Source organism: Cyanistes caeruleus, chromosome 2 (genome assembly GCF_971803275.1).
Source record: "Cyanistes caeruleus chromosome 2, bCyaCae1.hap1.1, whole genome shotgun sequence".
In the NCBI taxonomy this organism is placed as follows: Eukaryota; Metazoa; Chordata; class Aves; order Passeriformes; family Paridae; genus Cyanistes; species Cyanistes caeruleus.
In genome coordinates this window covers 61510176-61526743 of record NC_141702.1, presented here as the reverse complement: position 1 = coordinate 61526743, position 16568 = coordinate 61510176, and the positions used below count along the sequence as shown (strand labels likewise).

At 44.5% G+C, this 16568-nt stretch overlaps 2 protein-coding genes across 5 annotated transcripts in view; one reads left to right on the top strand and one right to left on the bottom strand.

Moving 5' to 3' along the window:
- The window catches only part of FUCA2 (alpha-L-fucosidase 2), a 31132-nt gene extending 20652 nt beyond the window's left edge, over positions 1–10480 (bottom strand). Inside the window, exons 1-5 of one of the 3 annotated variants that reach the window (XM_086869068.1) lie at positions 7629–10480; positions 4978–5165; positions 2971–3310; positions 2149–2359; positions 593–783 (exon numbers count right to left, since the gene is read on the bottom strand). In XM_086869068.1, the coding sequence (XP_086725194.1) occupies positions 593–783; positions 2149–2359; positions 2971–3310; positions 4978–5165; positions 7629–7837 (1139 nt within the window). In that variant the 5' untranslated portion in view covers positions 7838–10480. Of the gene's footprint in view, positions 1–592; positions 784–2148; positions 2360–2970; positions 3311–4977; positions 5166–7449 lie in introns of all 3 variants that reach the window. The other 2 variants (XM_023923470.2, XM_086869079.1) reach the window with 2 other exon arrangements.
- A 257-nt stretch (positions 10481–10737) lies between these two features.
- The window catches only part of PHACTR2 (phosphatase and actin regulator 2), a 129814-nt gene continuing 123983 nt past the window's right edge, over positions 10738–16568 (top strand). The window contains exon 1 of one of the 2 annotated variants that reach the window (XM_023923468.2): positions 10738–11234. In XM_023923468.2, the coding sequence (XP_023779236.1) occupies positions 11090–11234 (145 nt within the window). In that variant the 5' untranslated portion in view covers positions 10738–11089. The remainder of the gene's footprint in view (positions 11235–16568) is intronic. The other variant, XM_023923466.2, reaches the window with a different exon arrangement.

Here is a 16568-nt window from a genome sequence, read left to right as displayed (position 1 = left end):
AACAGTTCAGCATCTCCAGGCTAAAGCCAGATGGCTTACTGGGAATGGGAGTAAAAACACCCACTGAGACAAGAGGGTGATGACCAAAACCCTGATGGATCATGAAGGCTTCAGGGAAGCTACAGGTAACAAGGGCAGAGGGGAGGCCAGAGGTGGACTGTATTTAGCAACCCAAATAATTGCTGTTATCTTCCCACTTTCTTTCTAAACATGAAGTGATATTGAGTATTTCTTTATCCAGAGAAACACTTCATAGCAATCTTGCATTTCCAGATTTTGTTTTTGCTTTCTGTTGCCCACTAGCAGCAAACAGAATTACCTAACAGATTAGCTGACACCAAGAAGCAAAAGATCACCAGAGAAATGCTTGCACAGCTTTCCTTCCAGCCTTGGCATCATCCCAAAACGAGTCTCTCCCTACAGCTTCATACCACTTTAGATGCAGTTACTCACACTAACAAGGGCCTTAATTCCTTCACCACATACAAACTAAGACAGTGATTTCTGTAGCATCAAGTCATTGGGGATTTCAAAGTTTGACACAACACTGGCACTGCTTTCCAGAGCCTGCATTTTGGTTCATGAGACTTACCAGACTCCAGGTGTGACTGTGTCGTTCTGTGCTCTCCATGGTTTTGTTCTGTAGATGGCCTCTCCGTTGACCTTCAGCCAAGCGCCCACCTGCCTCAGGCGCTCCTCAAACACAACAGCGATGCGACCATCGTGAGTGGGCCCGATATTCATCAGGAGATTTCCTCCACAGGACACCGTTTCCACAAGTTGCTGAAGTGTTTTTAAACACACAGAGCATACAGTTATGAGTATATTTGAAGTACCTTCTAAAGTCTGCTGTACTGCCTCAGAATGATGAGCCAAATGTGTTATGCTGCTGCTGCATGCTGAGACTTCAGGGTTCATCCCAAAAGTTAATACAAAATTTAAGCTCCCATAAAACAAAGCTCTGCTGTCAATTTTTACATCTGAACACAGCCCCAAATACCTCCTTGCACCAATACGTCTGCCTGAATCTACATTAGAATCAGATCCTGCAACTCTTTATCATTTCAACTTCTGCAGGAATGTCATGAGGGTTTTACCAACAGGACTGATGATTTCTCTGCACCAGAGTAAAATAAGGCAAATAGTTGCTACTTCATCTTTATTGAATCTTAGAAAAGCAACTTCCTCCTTCCTCCTGTTTGATGCTTTTCCTATTTTACAGGAACATCTGTAAAACACAAGGAAGCCTCCTACAAAGCCTATAAAGCTTGTGTTCACATCCACACTGCCCTCCAGAGATCATGGACTGAGATGTTTAAGTCTGAGAAACAGACAGCTGCAGACAAGCTGCTGAATTAATTCAAACCTTCTGCCTCTGAGAAGAGGTTACTTCAATTTGAAATTGTCTTTTGCAAGGACAGCACTAGAAACAGTTTTGGATTAAGCAACAACAACAATCAGTCTTTCCCTCACTAGCTGAATTTTGAAATTAAATGCATTATTCTGAAAGACTGATCAGTCTTCCTTTCATTCAGGTTTCCTAAACTTCAAAACTTTTTTAGTACCTCAGACTAGTAAGGGAATCAATGTTCTAACAACACCAGCTGTCTGCTCCTGGTAGCGTTTACCTGCATGTCTGTAAGGAAAGCTCCTCACTACAAAGTAAAACTACTGCTGAGTCATAAACTGTTTCTGTCTGTAAAAGGAAAAAGATGTAGCCTTCCAGCAGGACTTCCTAAACAGGAGCTGCGAAACTGCAACTCTTAGCTTCCCATCAGCTTGTGTATGCAGTTACCACAGAAACACAGTCAAAAAGGTAATGATGAGACTGTCATCATTAATGACATTAAAGATCAGTCCTTTGCCAGTTACTCACAGGGAAAATGCCTGCTAACAAACAGACTGCATTTTCACTAGAAATTCATTCTACAGAAACAACTAAGAGGAAGATTAAGAATTACATGGATATTCCATCCTGCCAGCATTAGGCTGGAAATTAACAAAACTACTTATTATTTCACGGATTCCCTATTGAATTAAAATCATCTTATTCATAAAAATAGTAACATAATCGAACTGTTAAACAGCACAACACAACAATCAGGAGAGAGAGCGGGGAGTGGCAGCAGCTCCTGTGGCGCAGGGTACCTTCACCAAGTCCTCGATGGCGAGGTAGTCTTGGAGCCGCGCGTCCCTGCGGTACCCCCAGGAGCCGCGGTCGATGGTCATGCAGTTCTCCCACTTGTGCGGCAGGAGGTGCCCGGGGTTGTAGCGGTCACTGCACGTGTAGAAGCCGCCGTGGGCACAGATGCTGCCAGCTCCCCAGCGGTCATTGGTCACTACTGTGTCCCGGACTGGGCTGGGAACAGAGGACTTTTATTAATTTTATTCCATAAAATGCAGCCGGCCTAATCCCTTCCCACACGTACCCCTCCCAGGAACTAACATTTTGGATGACTTCCATACTATTAATTTATTACAATAAGATTAAGTTCAATGTCAGGAATTCTACTCATGCTTTTCTAATAAAAGGTCCAGATCAGAATTTCTTAGGGAAATAAGCTCCAGATTTTTACAGGAGCTCTGCCAAAAAATCACTCTGCACTTCATATCCACTGCCAGATGTTCAGCCTGCAATGACAACAATGTACCCATATTCTCAAACTGTCCTGCTATCCTGTGTTTCTGTGCAACAGCTAATACTTGGGGAAGACCATGATTCAGCAGAATAGCCAATACCATATTAAATAATTAATTTGCAAATGTGTTTAAAAAATACAAAACAGTCTTTTTCTAAAGCCAGCTTTGATAGTTCTAGGAAATATCTGGATTGTGTATTTCAGGACAATTAATATTTTGTTAAGTCCTCTGAATTAGAGGTAGCAGCTTCCACAAAACAGACAGAAAATGAAACAAACTAGACACAGAGCAGAATTTCAGATAAGGAGATAAACCAGCATCATTATGTACCTGTCATTATACAGCCAAGCCAAGAAACCAGTGCTGTTCCAGTAAGTATCTGGAGCATTTCCATCCCCGTCAGACCAAATTATTTCTGGCTGGTACTTGGTCACAATTTCATAGAGTTCTGGTAATGATTTGCTGGTTGGAAACTTTCTTGTCTTAAAGGCATTGGTGGCATCCTCAAGGAAGAGAGGATTGAACCATTCAAACAGGGAGTGGTATAACCCAAAATGCAAGTCAGTCCTGTTTCTAACAGATGTCGCTAGTTCAGAAACAAGATCTCGCTTTGGTCCCACATCAACAGCATTCCAGTTCCAAGAATATTTGGACCCCCACAAAGTAAAGCCTAAAAAGAGAAAAATCAGAGGATAAGAAAGAAAAGAAGAAGAGAGGACATTACAGTTCTTTCTGGAAAGTGGCTGGAAGTGTTGCAAAAAATAAAATAATAAAAATTATATATGTAATAATATTGTTGTCATGGTATAAAGTGCGCCTATAACCTGTTTATGCACAATGGGACTAGTTCTAGCATCAGAACACCATGTATTTTTTATATGTACACATATCTATTTATACTTTCCAGTTCTGTACTGCTTAGGATAATTATTCCTTCTCTTTATTTATTCAGTCTGTTCATATGTCCCAGTTAAATTAACTAGATCACTTTTAAGGCTTCTTCCAACATAAGGCATTCTTTAACTCTACAACTCTGAAATTAACCAAAAATACAGCAGCTTTTGAGGCATCTACATCAAATGTGAACTGTAAATATGCAATCAGCAAGTGGAAGATAGAATTGTTTCTCAGCTGCATAAAGCCCAAGCTATCATTTGCATTCCAAGACTGTTCTCCTATTTTTTGTTTATATCTTATGCAAATGTTTGCTTTTTGTTTGCCTTGATATTTATAATAGCTCAATCAACTCTTCTGTACATGTATAAGGAGAGGGCAAAAACTCCTGAAACGGCTTTTAAAACATCAAGATTAAGTATCAGGAGGGATTTGACCTTTGAGACACACATCAGTCCAGCGCAAGCACGCACAAATACTACTGCACTGCACACTCAGACCACTGCCAGAGGAGTTCCACTCTCACCTTCTAACCCCTTTATGCTCACTGTCTAATAAATCTTGTGCTATTTTTGTGAACTGGATACATGCAATTGTACTGACTAAATGACCTAAAAATTCATGCACAAGGCTATTGGACAGACTAAATGAATCCTGGTTCTTTTGAAGTCACCGGGAATTTCACCACAAGAATCAAGATCAAGAATTATCTTGATTCTTGTCAGAGCTGAGATTAAAACTGACGCATCACAAGTTGCCAGCCTTGAACCCACAACTCACAAAGACCAACAACATTCATTACAAGTATTGTAGTATCTTAATATTTTATACTTTCTTCACTACTGTATTTCCTTCCAGAAGCTTTATTTTTCTTTACTTTTCTCTGCAAAGCATCTTACAATTACAGTGCAAAAAGACAAAAAGTGCCTGTAAAGCTACAGATCTGGTTCAAGGTTTTGGCTTCTGTGCACTACATCAGGAAGAGCTATACCTTCCTAAATCTGAAGTTGACTCCTGGAACACATTCCTAAATTCCTTGGAGAAACCAAGGGAGTTTGTTAACTGCCTGCTCACAGCAGCTCTCCAAATGTTAAACAGTGCACAATTCACTTTTACGGTTCTTTCAGCAATAAATTGCACAGAAATAAAAAATAAACTAAAGCCACCACAGGAAGCTCAGCTACCACCACCACTTCAGGCTATCTTACCCACAGCAGGAGAACAGTGGCACAACCTATTGCTCCTCCTATGCAAACTCCATGGCCACAGTTTGTGTGTACGAGTCAGGAAATCACCTGGTTTTTGTTTCCTCTTTGGCTGTGGTGGGGCAGGTAAGCCTGCCTGGCTTTCTCCGTGTCTCTCAGAAGGCAGGAAAGTTGCCTGCTTTTTTCGTCTGTTGACAGAAATGCAGCAATCACTAACATTCACAAAGCTTCCATTTACCTTCATGATGTTTTGAAGTTAAGACAACGTATTTTGCACCTGACGCCTTCAGAATATCTGCCCATTGGTTGGGATCAAAGAATTCTGCTGTAAACAAAGGACCAAAATCTTCATAGCTGAAGCCAGGTGGGTAATTTGTGTCCATAAATTTCACATAGGGCTCTCTCTTTTCTTTCTGCCAGTACCACCTACAAAATACAGAGCAAAGCATGTCTGCTGATGTATTATGAGACAAAGAAAAGAGAATTGAAATCATCAGCTCCTATTTAACACTGTGAGGGAGAGGCATTGGACATACATGACACTGGCAATAAGAAAAAACTGCTCCAGAGGAGTATTGATTATCAAAGATTTCCTTTTTTTCTATCTTATTTGTCCACGTCCTACATCTTTGAAGCACTCCAGATTGGAAAGGTCTCAGGATTTCATTTGAAGCAATGAGAAAAGCAGCTACACTTTGAGAATGGAAAAATGGCAGTCTTGGTCAATACCAAAATCTCAAACCTGTACCAGAGAGCAGGTACAGACAGGCTGTGTAGGCAGCTCAGGTGGCACAGGAAATGCTTTTCTCCTGGACTTGCATGAGTCACCTCCTCAAGTCTCACACCTCAGCCATCAGGATCTCTGCTCTGCCACCCACAAACAGGGGGATCATCAGCTTTACCTCTCGAACAGCCCCGAGTCCTCTACAGAACTGCAGCTGAGTGACCCAATGTCCACAGCCCCAGGGCCAAAGAGAGCTGTGACCAGGTCACTGCAGACTCTGCACACCTGAGGCTTGCAGGCAAAGGCACCCTGCTAGAAGAAAGCATGACCTCCAACCAAAACCTGCCCCTGCAAGAATGCCACACACTGACAAATGCACCTCTGTCACCTTTCTATGAACAAAACCAAGCAGCAAAAACCCTCTTGTCAAATTTAGGTACATCAGAAAATAGACTGTAAGTGAAGGAATAAAACATGCCAGAATCTGAATGTTTGAAATAAGTTTCTCTCTCCTGTCCTGAGCAGGACTCTGACCTCAGTTCTTTAAGATCATAGTGTGAATATTGTTGTGACCTTCCCAAAAACACTCCAGCATAAACCGATACAATGTCTGGCAGCCAACAGCGGGGAAAAAAAGCTTAGAAGAAAGAGGCTGAGCCAGCTTTCCTCATTGAAAGAGCCAGGGGAAGAGGAAATAACACCAAAGCACAACAAATACATTTTAAAATCCCTCTGATCTCAAAGTATGTAATTTCTTAAATTAAAAAGTAACAACCTTGCTTCTCTCCCATAGTCATATGGTTTGCTACCATGAACATTTCCATGCTGACATGATTAGATTCTAGAAACATCCTTACCAAGGCTGTGGAGCTCTGAGGGAAGGCACATAGGATAGGTGATAATAGTTTATGACCTTCCATTTGAGGTTGCTAATACAGGACCTCAATCATCTGACTGCACATGCTGTCAGAAGGCCCTGAAGCAACTCTACACCCACACCTGCCATGGGATAGGAGCAATTAATAAAAAGCAATTAGAGTTTTGGGGTCAAAACCCAAATGCTAGAAACTGAGTCTGTACAAAACTATCAGAGTACAGCACTCTGAGTGAGGCCTGAATGCAAACCTAATTCTGTCCTGCCCCTTTAAAAGTAATTTATTAATAAATGTAGTCTGAATTAAAAACCTGCTGAAACACCTGAACTTAATTCTGAAAAGAACAGGTGTCAGAAAGCATTGGTTTTATTAGATACATGTTGGCTTCATTTGCAAATATTGTCATTGTAATTAAGGTTCACCATAGCTCTGTCACAAAGCTACCTTTATCCTCATATTGTAAATAATAATGTATCTCATTTGAAGTCTCACAGGAAGTACTTGCTAGAGCAAGGAAAGGTGACAGCAAAAACACTTACAGCCAGAAGGCCCGAACCACTGAGCACTCACAGAACAAAGATTTCATTCAGCCCCTGAACTAAAATTATCTGAAGGATCAGAGCTTTAAGTGCAAAGCACTCCTGAATAATGGTAATAACAGTAAAAAAAAAGGGAAGAAAACCATCAGCAGCACAAAAGGCGCACAAAAAACCAGCACAGCTGCTTGGCAAGTAAGGGTAGCGATGGGCTCCTGCGCTCCCCAGGGTGCTCCAGCAGCTGTACAAGGCGGCTCCCGAGGCTGGGAGATGCCAAACTCCTGCTCGCACAAGGGAGAACCCCTTCACCCATCCCTTCACGGCGGTCCTCCAGGGGTCGCTTCTGGCCACTCCATCAAACACCTCTCCCACCAACACTGCTGTGCTGCAAAGCACTTCTCTCAGCCCTACCAGCTCTCTGCTGAATTTAGGCACTTCAGCCAAGGTATTCGGGAGTTTTGGGGCTGGGCAGACAGGTGCTCAGACACACCAGAAGCACTGTAAACTCCACTTCCTCTGCAAACGGCGCCATGGAGTCTGTGGCCTCGGGTGGACACTAAGCTCTTCCCACACACCTGAGCTCCGTGGTCAGCCTGCAGAGGGGCTCCAACCCAAACCACCGCAGTACGGGGGGACACCACACCATCCCCGCCTGCCCCGAGCGCTGCTTTCCAAGCGGAGCCCTCGGGTCGCTGCCACGGCCCGTCCGCCGCAGCTGCTCCGGTGCCACCAGAACGCTCTGGCTGCAGCTCACCAGAACCACTCGCTGCCGAAGCTGGGCACCGAGAACACGCCCCAGTGGATGAACACGCCGAACTTCGCCTCATCAAACCAGGCGGGCAGCGGCCGGGCGTCCAGCGAGCCCCAGGTGGGCTCGTAGCGGGGCCGGGCCTGCAGCAGCCCGGGCAGCCCCCGCAGCAGCAGCAGCAGCAGCAGCGCGGCCCGCCCGCCCGGGCCCGACATGGCGGCGGGGCCGGACGCGGCTCCACGGGACGCCGTTCGCAGTGCTGCTGGGCCGGGCCGGGCCGGAGCGGGGAAAGGAAGGGAAAGGAAAAAAAGCGGGGCACGAACGGGGCAGGCTCGGACTGTCCGCGCCCCACCAAGGCCGCCGGCCGAACACGAGTGCCGGGCTCCGGCTCTGTCCCTGGCGGCGCTCGGCCGGCAGCGCTGCCTCTTCGCGCCTCCCCCGTCCCGCCCGCCGCCCGGGCGCTCGTCCGCATTGGTGCCGCTCCATCTGGCTGCTCGACCACAAACTGCCCCCTCTGATTTTAAGGAGTTCAAGAAAAAACGAAATAACTGGCTGACGCCTCGGCCGTCATCCCGCCTTGCTTTCCCCCGCCCCAGGCCCCTCCGGCTCCTCCCCCGGCTCCTCCCCCGGCCGGCCCGGCAGCCTCGCCCGAGAGCGGCCTGACGGTGTCTGCCGGTTCTACAGCCGGAGCCGGCTCTCAGCCTTGGATCTGCAGATGCTCCGCTCCAGAGGGGGCCTCGGCAGCCTCCTGGTTTGTCCTTCCCGACTGCAGCCCGCCACAGGCTCAGCTTGCCTCGCCCTCCCAAGAAGGACAGGGTGTAACATCGCTTTGCAGCTCCTTCCAGCCGACTTGTAGTGGAGGCTTCCCGGGCAGAGAGGTGGCCCAAAGCCTGTGAAGGAAATATTTCTCTCTTTGATCATTAGAATAGCCTGTGCGGAAGCTGCCTCACATCAGTAGATTACACTTTGCGTTTGTGCTGCGGATCACGGGTGGCAGGCACATACGATATATCTTTCAGCAATTTGTTGCCCAAGCTGGTGTTTTTCCAGTCTTTCCTGATGCCCGAATTTTGTGTTTTTACTTCAGCCCCCAGCTACCATGGGGACAGCCTTTGTGAACTAATTTGGTTTAATCAGCAAGTACTAACATTCCATAATCATCAACACAAATGGAAATTTCTTTGGCAATCTCATCAGAACAGTCGAAAATGAATGAGCAGGCAACTTAATTAATCTCTTTCCAATTGAGAAGAATGTATATTTTACTGCTGTTCTATGGAAATAGAGCTTCAGTTTCCAGAGCCATTAACCACAGCTGTTACATCTAATTAAAAAAAAAATATTTAAAGGGCTGTGAAAACAAGGTTTTGTAAAATTTTCATTTATATACCTTGATTAATATAATAAGTTACAGGCAGGTAAAAAACATTCCAGTATATTATTCTTTCTGACTGACTGTTCCACATTACTCTGATTTACCGAAGCACTTTCATATTACAGCAAGAGCCTCTTCATATCTCTTTTACATTCACTGTTGACCTACTTTACGTCTTCTTTCTCCTTCACCCCTTTAGGTGTCACTTTGCTTCTCAAAAGGAATCTTTAGATGCCTTTGACCTCTTGCTATGGTATCCTTTCTAGTTTATCATTCAATTTCTTCATGTTCTCCTTTTTGATCCCACCAAAGGATTGCAGACACTGAGCAGCTCCTTAATGTGGGAACTTTGAAGCACACATTCTGTACAGCACGACAAAGTTACAATTGCTCTGTAGCTCAAAATTTTTGGAAGAAAAAATGATTTTAAAAACAGTCATGGTCTGACCCAAAGCTTGCTGACCTGCCATAAACTTTGGTGAGGTTTGGAGCAGGGACTGTGTATTTCAATAACTAACTTGATTGCACAAATGAAATGAAATGAAATGAAATGAAATGAAATGAAATGAAATGAAAATAAGGCAAACATTTCAATAAATAGCAGTGATGAGTACACTTGTGATTAAGGCATAAACAGGTCCAGAAAATGTCACCAGCCCACACACACCCAGGTACTGAAATCCCTGGTGGGGAAAAAGGTCCTTGGTGTACGATCACATTTGTAATAATGGAAGCTGCAAAGGGTAAATAATAAAAATAGCACATTGTCAGATCTTGTGAATAACACAGGCCTGGTGTTTGCAGCTGCAAAAAGCTCTCTAAGCATGGGTACGACGTTCCTGCCTGTGTGACCATGCAGCCTCCGGGCCCCGTGAGAGGGGCTGTAAGCATGGAGCTCACTGCTGTGCCCTGCCAGAAGGCCCTGCTGCTCTCACAGCACAGCCCCGCTGGGAAAGCTCTGCGGCTGGGGAAGGAGCAGGCTGCTCTGTCAGCAGATGGAAGAAGGAGAGGAAATAATAAAGGCAATTCCCTGAGAGAAGCTGAGCAGAAAAGACCTTTTGACCTGACTAATGGTTGACATATGAGGCTCCTGTACTGGATCAATTGCCTCGAGGAGTGCGGAGGGTGGCTGCTGGGAAGATCACAGAACCCCTGTGCCTGGAGAGCTGCACGGGCTCGGCACTGAGACGAAGGCACTTGCCCGTGTGGGAGCAGAAACCAGAAACTGAATTTCGCATGGACAAATTTCAGACTTGATAGGTTTTGATACAAACCTGGAGAGCCGTAGTTGTTAAAATGCAGCCTGAATGCAATTTTCACGTTGGATAAGTAGATAATGCAGCTCTGGATGCATGAAAAATATAGATTGCGGTCTTTTCTGTCTTTGTCATCGTGGCTGCACGGCAGCGAGGACTTTATTCGAGGTAGAATGTAATATGATTTGCTTGTAAGAAGCAGTGGGAACATTAAATATCCTTTTAAAGATGCACCTTGTTGTTAAAGGGTTTCTGTAAAACACCAGGAAGCGAAACCACGAAGCTTGATTTTACTTCTGCCTAGGTCTGTGTGACTGATCTGAAAGGCAGGCGAGTACCTTCCTGCCGAAGTTAGTTAAGTCTCTTGCAACCCAATCCTTAAGAAAGATGGGGAGGGAAGTGATGGGGGGGAGGATATTTGACTCGTCTCCCTCACGGCTCTTCTGCATGGATGCGGTGCCTTGTGCAACCTTCCGGCTTTGCGGGGGAGAGGGCACCCTGTTACACAAACCAGAAGTGGTGGTGTGGGTTGCTCTTTTTAACTGATTCTCTTTTCTTTTTTGTTTTCTTTTTTTTCCCCCGAGAGATGGCAATGGCGGGAGCATGAGGACACCCCGGGGGATGGGTGCATCCGCACACCCAACCCCCCACTTTGCTTTGCTCCGGTGCAAACACAAAATTTATGTTCCCAGAGACCCAAAATCGCCGCCGGCGTCCCGGCGGGGCGGTCGGAGGAGAGGGGCGGCTCTTCCTCTGCAAACTTTGCCTGTCCCCTCCCTCGCCGCCTCTCTCCCTCCTCTTCTCTCCTCCCTGCCCTTCTCGGCTCCCCGTCGACGATGGCTGAGAGGCCAGGGAGCAGTGGGACAGCGCTGCTGCCCGTCTGGTCCTTGCCCGGTCCCCGCGGCCGCTCCCAAAGCGACATCTCCTCCTTCTCCTCCTCCCGGAGGACCTGCCTGCTGCGGTCCAGCGTGGGCGGCTCAGGTAAGGGGGAGGGAGGGAAGGGTCCTTGTGTCCGAGACCTCGGAGCCGAGGAAAAGAAAATTTGGGAAAAGACATCCTCGCCGATACCCTGTCCTGCTCTCCCAGACTTAGGACTTGTCTTCTCTCGGTGGCCAGTGGTGTGGATTTCTGGGGTACGTGGTGCTTGATCTTCTCCTTGCTAAGAAGTTTGGAGAGTTGCAGGCTTTTTATACCCATGTTCATACAAGTGAATGAATGAATCCTGGTAGCGTCGTGGCTACGCACCCATTTGCCAAAGCATCTCCGATTGCAAGGGAGGAAAAGTCCCAGGAAGGCTTCAGGGTGTATTGCCGGGACATCAGAACTTCTCATCTTGCTGCTTCACACATTATGCTTCAACTGCATGTCAGAATTTTACCTTGTGCCCTTGTATCTGCTTTGGGGTTTTAATAGGTGAGAAAAACCAACGTGTAAATCAGAATCCCGCTATCTTCGTTCAAGAGTCAATCCCTGAAAGTGCACACAGGATGACTGGGGGTGGAAGCTGGCCCTTTGGGACAGAGTAGGCTTCCTGCAGGATTTGGAGAAGCTTTGATGTATAAAATGAGAGGAAGTGAGGGTCCTAGTTTACAGTGCAGATACTTGAAAGTTGCCAGAGTGGCTGGGCTGTGCTTTACAGGTCTGTTTCCTGAGGTAGGGCACTAAGGAAAATAAAATTCTGGTCTCTGTAGGGCTGAGCATATTTTGAAAATGTACTTTGCCCAGTTGCAAATCAGCCCTGCTCTGCTGACTAGAAGAAGTCTGTAGGCACATACGCCCTGGCGATGTTGGTACTTTGGATGCACTCACCTAATAGGGCACAGAGGTACCCATGAAACACCGTCAGGGAAGCTCAGAGTGCACTGAGGGACCTCCTCTGCTGCAGCACAAGATAGTGCAGTGCGTGGTTGGGTCTGCAATGGACCACAATGTTCTCTTACGATTGTTCCTCAGGGAGTCTTAAGAGGAGGCAGAACATTTGCTTGGGGAAGATCAAGTATACAGCTATGCCTGCTTGACGAGGAGAGAGGGAATGAAAACTTTCTTAGTCACAAAGGAGCAAGTAGATTCAGCTTATGGGGCCAGAGGCTGCTAGCAAAAACAACTCTGTGCCATTCTGTTTATCATTTTCTGTTCTACCTTCTTCTGTGTCTACTTAAAATTATGGTGAAGGATATTTGGGACAGGAAGGAGGGAGGAGGTTCTAGTGCTTCAGAAAGGACTACTTTTAGATGTAAGGTGTATTTCAGCTCTGCCTGGAGAGTGCTGCATGAACAATGCCCTGTGACTGGATGTGTACACCCCTGGATCCAGAGGGATCCCCACAGAGGGATCTCCATAAAGGCTGACAAGATTGAGACCATATCGATGTAGACAGTGTTGGTTGGTGGCTTAAGTACAAAGACTACTGGTAACAAGCTGGGTTCATTATGAGAGACTGGCAAATCTAGTGGAGGCAAAATGACAGTGTTTTCAAAGATGTGTTGTTATTTGTAGTTTCTTAAACACAACATTTTAGCATCCCTGTTGCCTGACTTGATTTTTTTTATTTTAATTTTGAGGATTTGCTTCCTGAGAGTATAAATCAAGTGTTGCTTTCTTTGTTTTTTATTATTTTGGTCATATTTTCTTTAATTCTCCCTTGCTGCTTCCTGTATATTTTTTTCAGCTGCTGATTGGACACAACAAAAACACTTTACATATGGCCACACAACTGTTGATTCCATCTTCAAAAAGGAAAGTATGCATTAAAGATGCAAAGCTCTTTAAATTTTAATATGGTGGTTAGAGAATTTGTTTTATACTGAGGTGCCATTAGAATAACCTGCTTTTTCATTCCCCTGCTAACCTGGTGAACAACTATACTGGGGACAGAAATGTGAAGAAACAATATGAGTCATTATTTTTGCTTCTACCTTTTTCTCTAGCCATACCATTTGATTAAAGCAGATGACTCATTTACATCAGATGTTACCTGTGCTCCAACATCTGCGTGTATAGAAGAACAATTTGCATTTTAAATAATTTGCATTTTAAATAACCTGCAAAATGTTTGCTTTACGCCTGTCCCGAGACTGAGTCACTTGCAACTGTTGGCAGCTTCTGTTGCACATTTGTTTCCATTTTCTAGAATCTGACATGAGTTGAGCTGAGAAGGTGTTGTCCCCTCACGCTCCTTCAGTGATTAGTTGGTACCCCTGTGGAGGTTCACACCATCATTTATTTTACCACCTTCTGATCCACCATTCTCAATACAGGAGCTATGAAAAGGCAGTATTTTTAGAGACCCTTCTAGCTAGGGGAAAAAATAACAGCTTTTTTTAAAGCAGCTTTGGTAGCGGTTCATAAAATGCATCTGCTTGTAATTCTAGGTCAGTACAGTATGTATCTTGATAGTGCAGTGAGGTAGGGTGGTCCCCATGTTTCTGCTGTCTGTGCTTTCTTACCCCCACTCCTTCTTCTGCTGCTCTTACACACTGACAGAAACAGCTTGCTGCTATCACTTTACAGCATCTCACTTCATTAGCTGCCATCCAGTATGTGAGGACAATACATTTTCAGGATTTTCTTCTTAAAGCTGACCTTTTCTTTCAGTGCTAGTGGTAGAAGATTACTTCATTTCTCTTTCTGGGCTATTACTTCATCCACTTTTTTGTCAGGCCTTTTTATTCATGGTAAGCCCCTAGGAGGAATAAAGTGATACTCATCACAAGTATGGGTGGCATGAGCTAGAATTTTGATTTAGACCCTGAAAAAGTGTAGTGTTAGCAAAGTTCAAAGTCTCTGTGGCAGGCATAGTTTCTGCATCACTTCAGTGTTGTGGTATGCCCCAGTTGACAACTGGCTGATTTGTCAGAGCATCTGAATGAGATGAGTGAAGTAAAACATACTCTCCTAAAATTTCAGGACAACACCAAAGCCACTTGCAGAAAGCTGCTTGAATTACACACTGCTGCTTGAATTTAAGCAGTCTTCCACGATTACTGACTGGATTGAAGCCCACCTTAAAGGTGGATCAAGCTAGTCGAGTTTCTTAATGTGTCCAACACAATGAGGACTGAACTGCACCGAGAAAAAAGAACTCATTCAAAACCTAGATTTGGTGGTTGTGGGGCTGAAGGTAGCTCTCAGCATGAGCTGTGGGTCCTGGGTTGCAGGGTGGAAGAGGTGCTGCTTCACATCACATCTGATGGTGAAGCTGTGGCAGTGGTTCTCTTTGTGACAGCCCTCAGGAGCTCATCTCCGCTGCTGCAGCGCCTGCTCTTTGTCTGCATGTCCGTGCAGACACTTTTCAGTTCACTCTCTTTTTAGTGTTGTGGGTTTTATTGTACAGCCTTGCACTTTGTTCCGAAGGCGGTGAGGTCTGTGGTGAGGTACATCTTGGTGAAAAGGGAACTTTACTGCTCAGATCAGAAGTCAGAAAACCACCCATCTCTCTGCTCTGGGATTGATGCTCTCGTATTTTTGCAGTTCCTCCTCAGGTCTTGCTCTTTGGCAGCAAGAAGTTTCAGATAATTTGTTCCATTAGTAAGAAATGCACCTTTCAGGTGGAGAGGTGAGCTCCTCATGCATCTTTCCATTCCTTTCATGAGGCTCTTTGAGCGCTTCTGATGACAGACAAAAAAAACCTACCTAAGAACTCTGACAGCAATTCAGTACCTCAGTCTGTAGCCCAGATGTTGAGTTGCAGAAGAAAATGAAAGCCTGAGTGAAAATGGCAGTCCTGTCTCAACACTTGTACATCCCAGGATGATATGGGGTATTTTTGGGGGTTAATTTATTCAAAATGATAAGGAGTGACATCTATGATGCCATCTGCTGTTGACTCTAAAGTAGGGTGGGGAAAAGATTGCTTAAAATCCCCCACTTAAGTGGAGCTTTCTTGTGATCAGGGCATCAAAGTGGCTGGTACTAGATGAGAAGAAAATTGATGATTTTTTGACTTATTTAAGCTTTTCATATTAGAGTACCCCACTTTGCAAACTTAACAAATGTCAGATTCTCTTTTTATGGAACAAATTCTCTGGTTGATGCAAAGGACCCATTTTTGACATGATAAGGGGTGGAAGCTGGCCCTTTGGCTCCAGGTATTTGAGAATCTAGAAAGGGTGAAACACAGAATATGCTCTAGACATTGACCTGATTGTCTGGGAGCATGGAATTTAGGGAAAAGGTAAATTTGGGGCCAGTAGATAGGTAGCTGTTAACATGTGTCTGTATTTCCTTCTGCACTTGTACGCATATTTCCCCAAATAACTATGAATTCCTGTTTCCACATACACAAAGCAAGAGTCGTACCAAGCTCTCTGGGAGTTAGAAAAATGTTGCTTTTCAGTCCTAAGATGGAGTTGATGAGGGAGAATATTCATGCTGTGGGAGAACACCAAAAATAGAGCAGTGGATTTTGGTACATTTTATGAAAATATGGGAGATATGGGAAAACATGATTCTCCATCGTATTAAGCAGGACTTGTTTACAACTTAAATTGAAGTACAGAATTTTGCAAGAAGCCCAAGGCAGACAATTTTTGGCAGAAATCTATAGTAGAAGTTAAGACAAATAATAATTTGGGGGGGAATTTAGAAACTCAACTCAGCATGACTAAGTACTTTCCAAGAGTTAGTGCATCCTGTCCTAAGTTCACATTAATATTTTCGCAACAATTTTAAAATTTAAACTATTAGGAAGAGGCAGCAAGTATAACCAAATGAAATTTGACTTACACTTTTAGAATTGAAGCAGCTACTTTGTAATAATCTGTTTAGGCCATCATCTCATAATATTAAATCCCATCCTGGTCAACCTTACATGTAACTTGTAGTTTCAGAATGATGCTGAGGAAAAATTTAGGAATCATCTGTACTGCATACACTTACAAAGTTTAAGTCTGCCTGAAAGACAGTTCAGTTTAGAGAAAAGAAACATGTGTCAGAATATAGTCAGCCATTTCTAATGTGAGTTATATATAACAGAATATACACAAAATAAGAACCTGCTTGTTTTATACCAGACTAAAAGACCCCCACCAGCTCTTGCAGAATAACTGGAGTAGGTTCTTGTTATTAGCCCATACTGATTAAGCATGGAAGGGGAAACCCTGGGAATACCATGGTTTACAAATATAAACCTTGTATTCTACATGTCATTTACACATGGCATAGTTTCTGAGAGAGAAGCTTTACAATAATATATTCAGACTTGGGCTCAGGCTTAAAAAGAAAAAAAAAAATAATTTACATGTGATGATAGTGATGGTTGGCTAAGTAGAAATTTAACTCCAAACAACTGCAGCATAGTATTTAATGCGTGTTTTG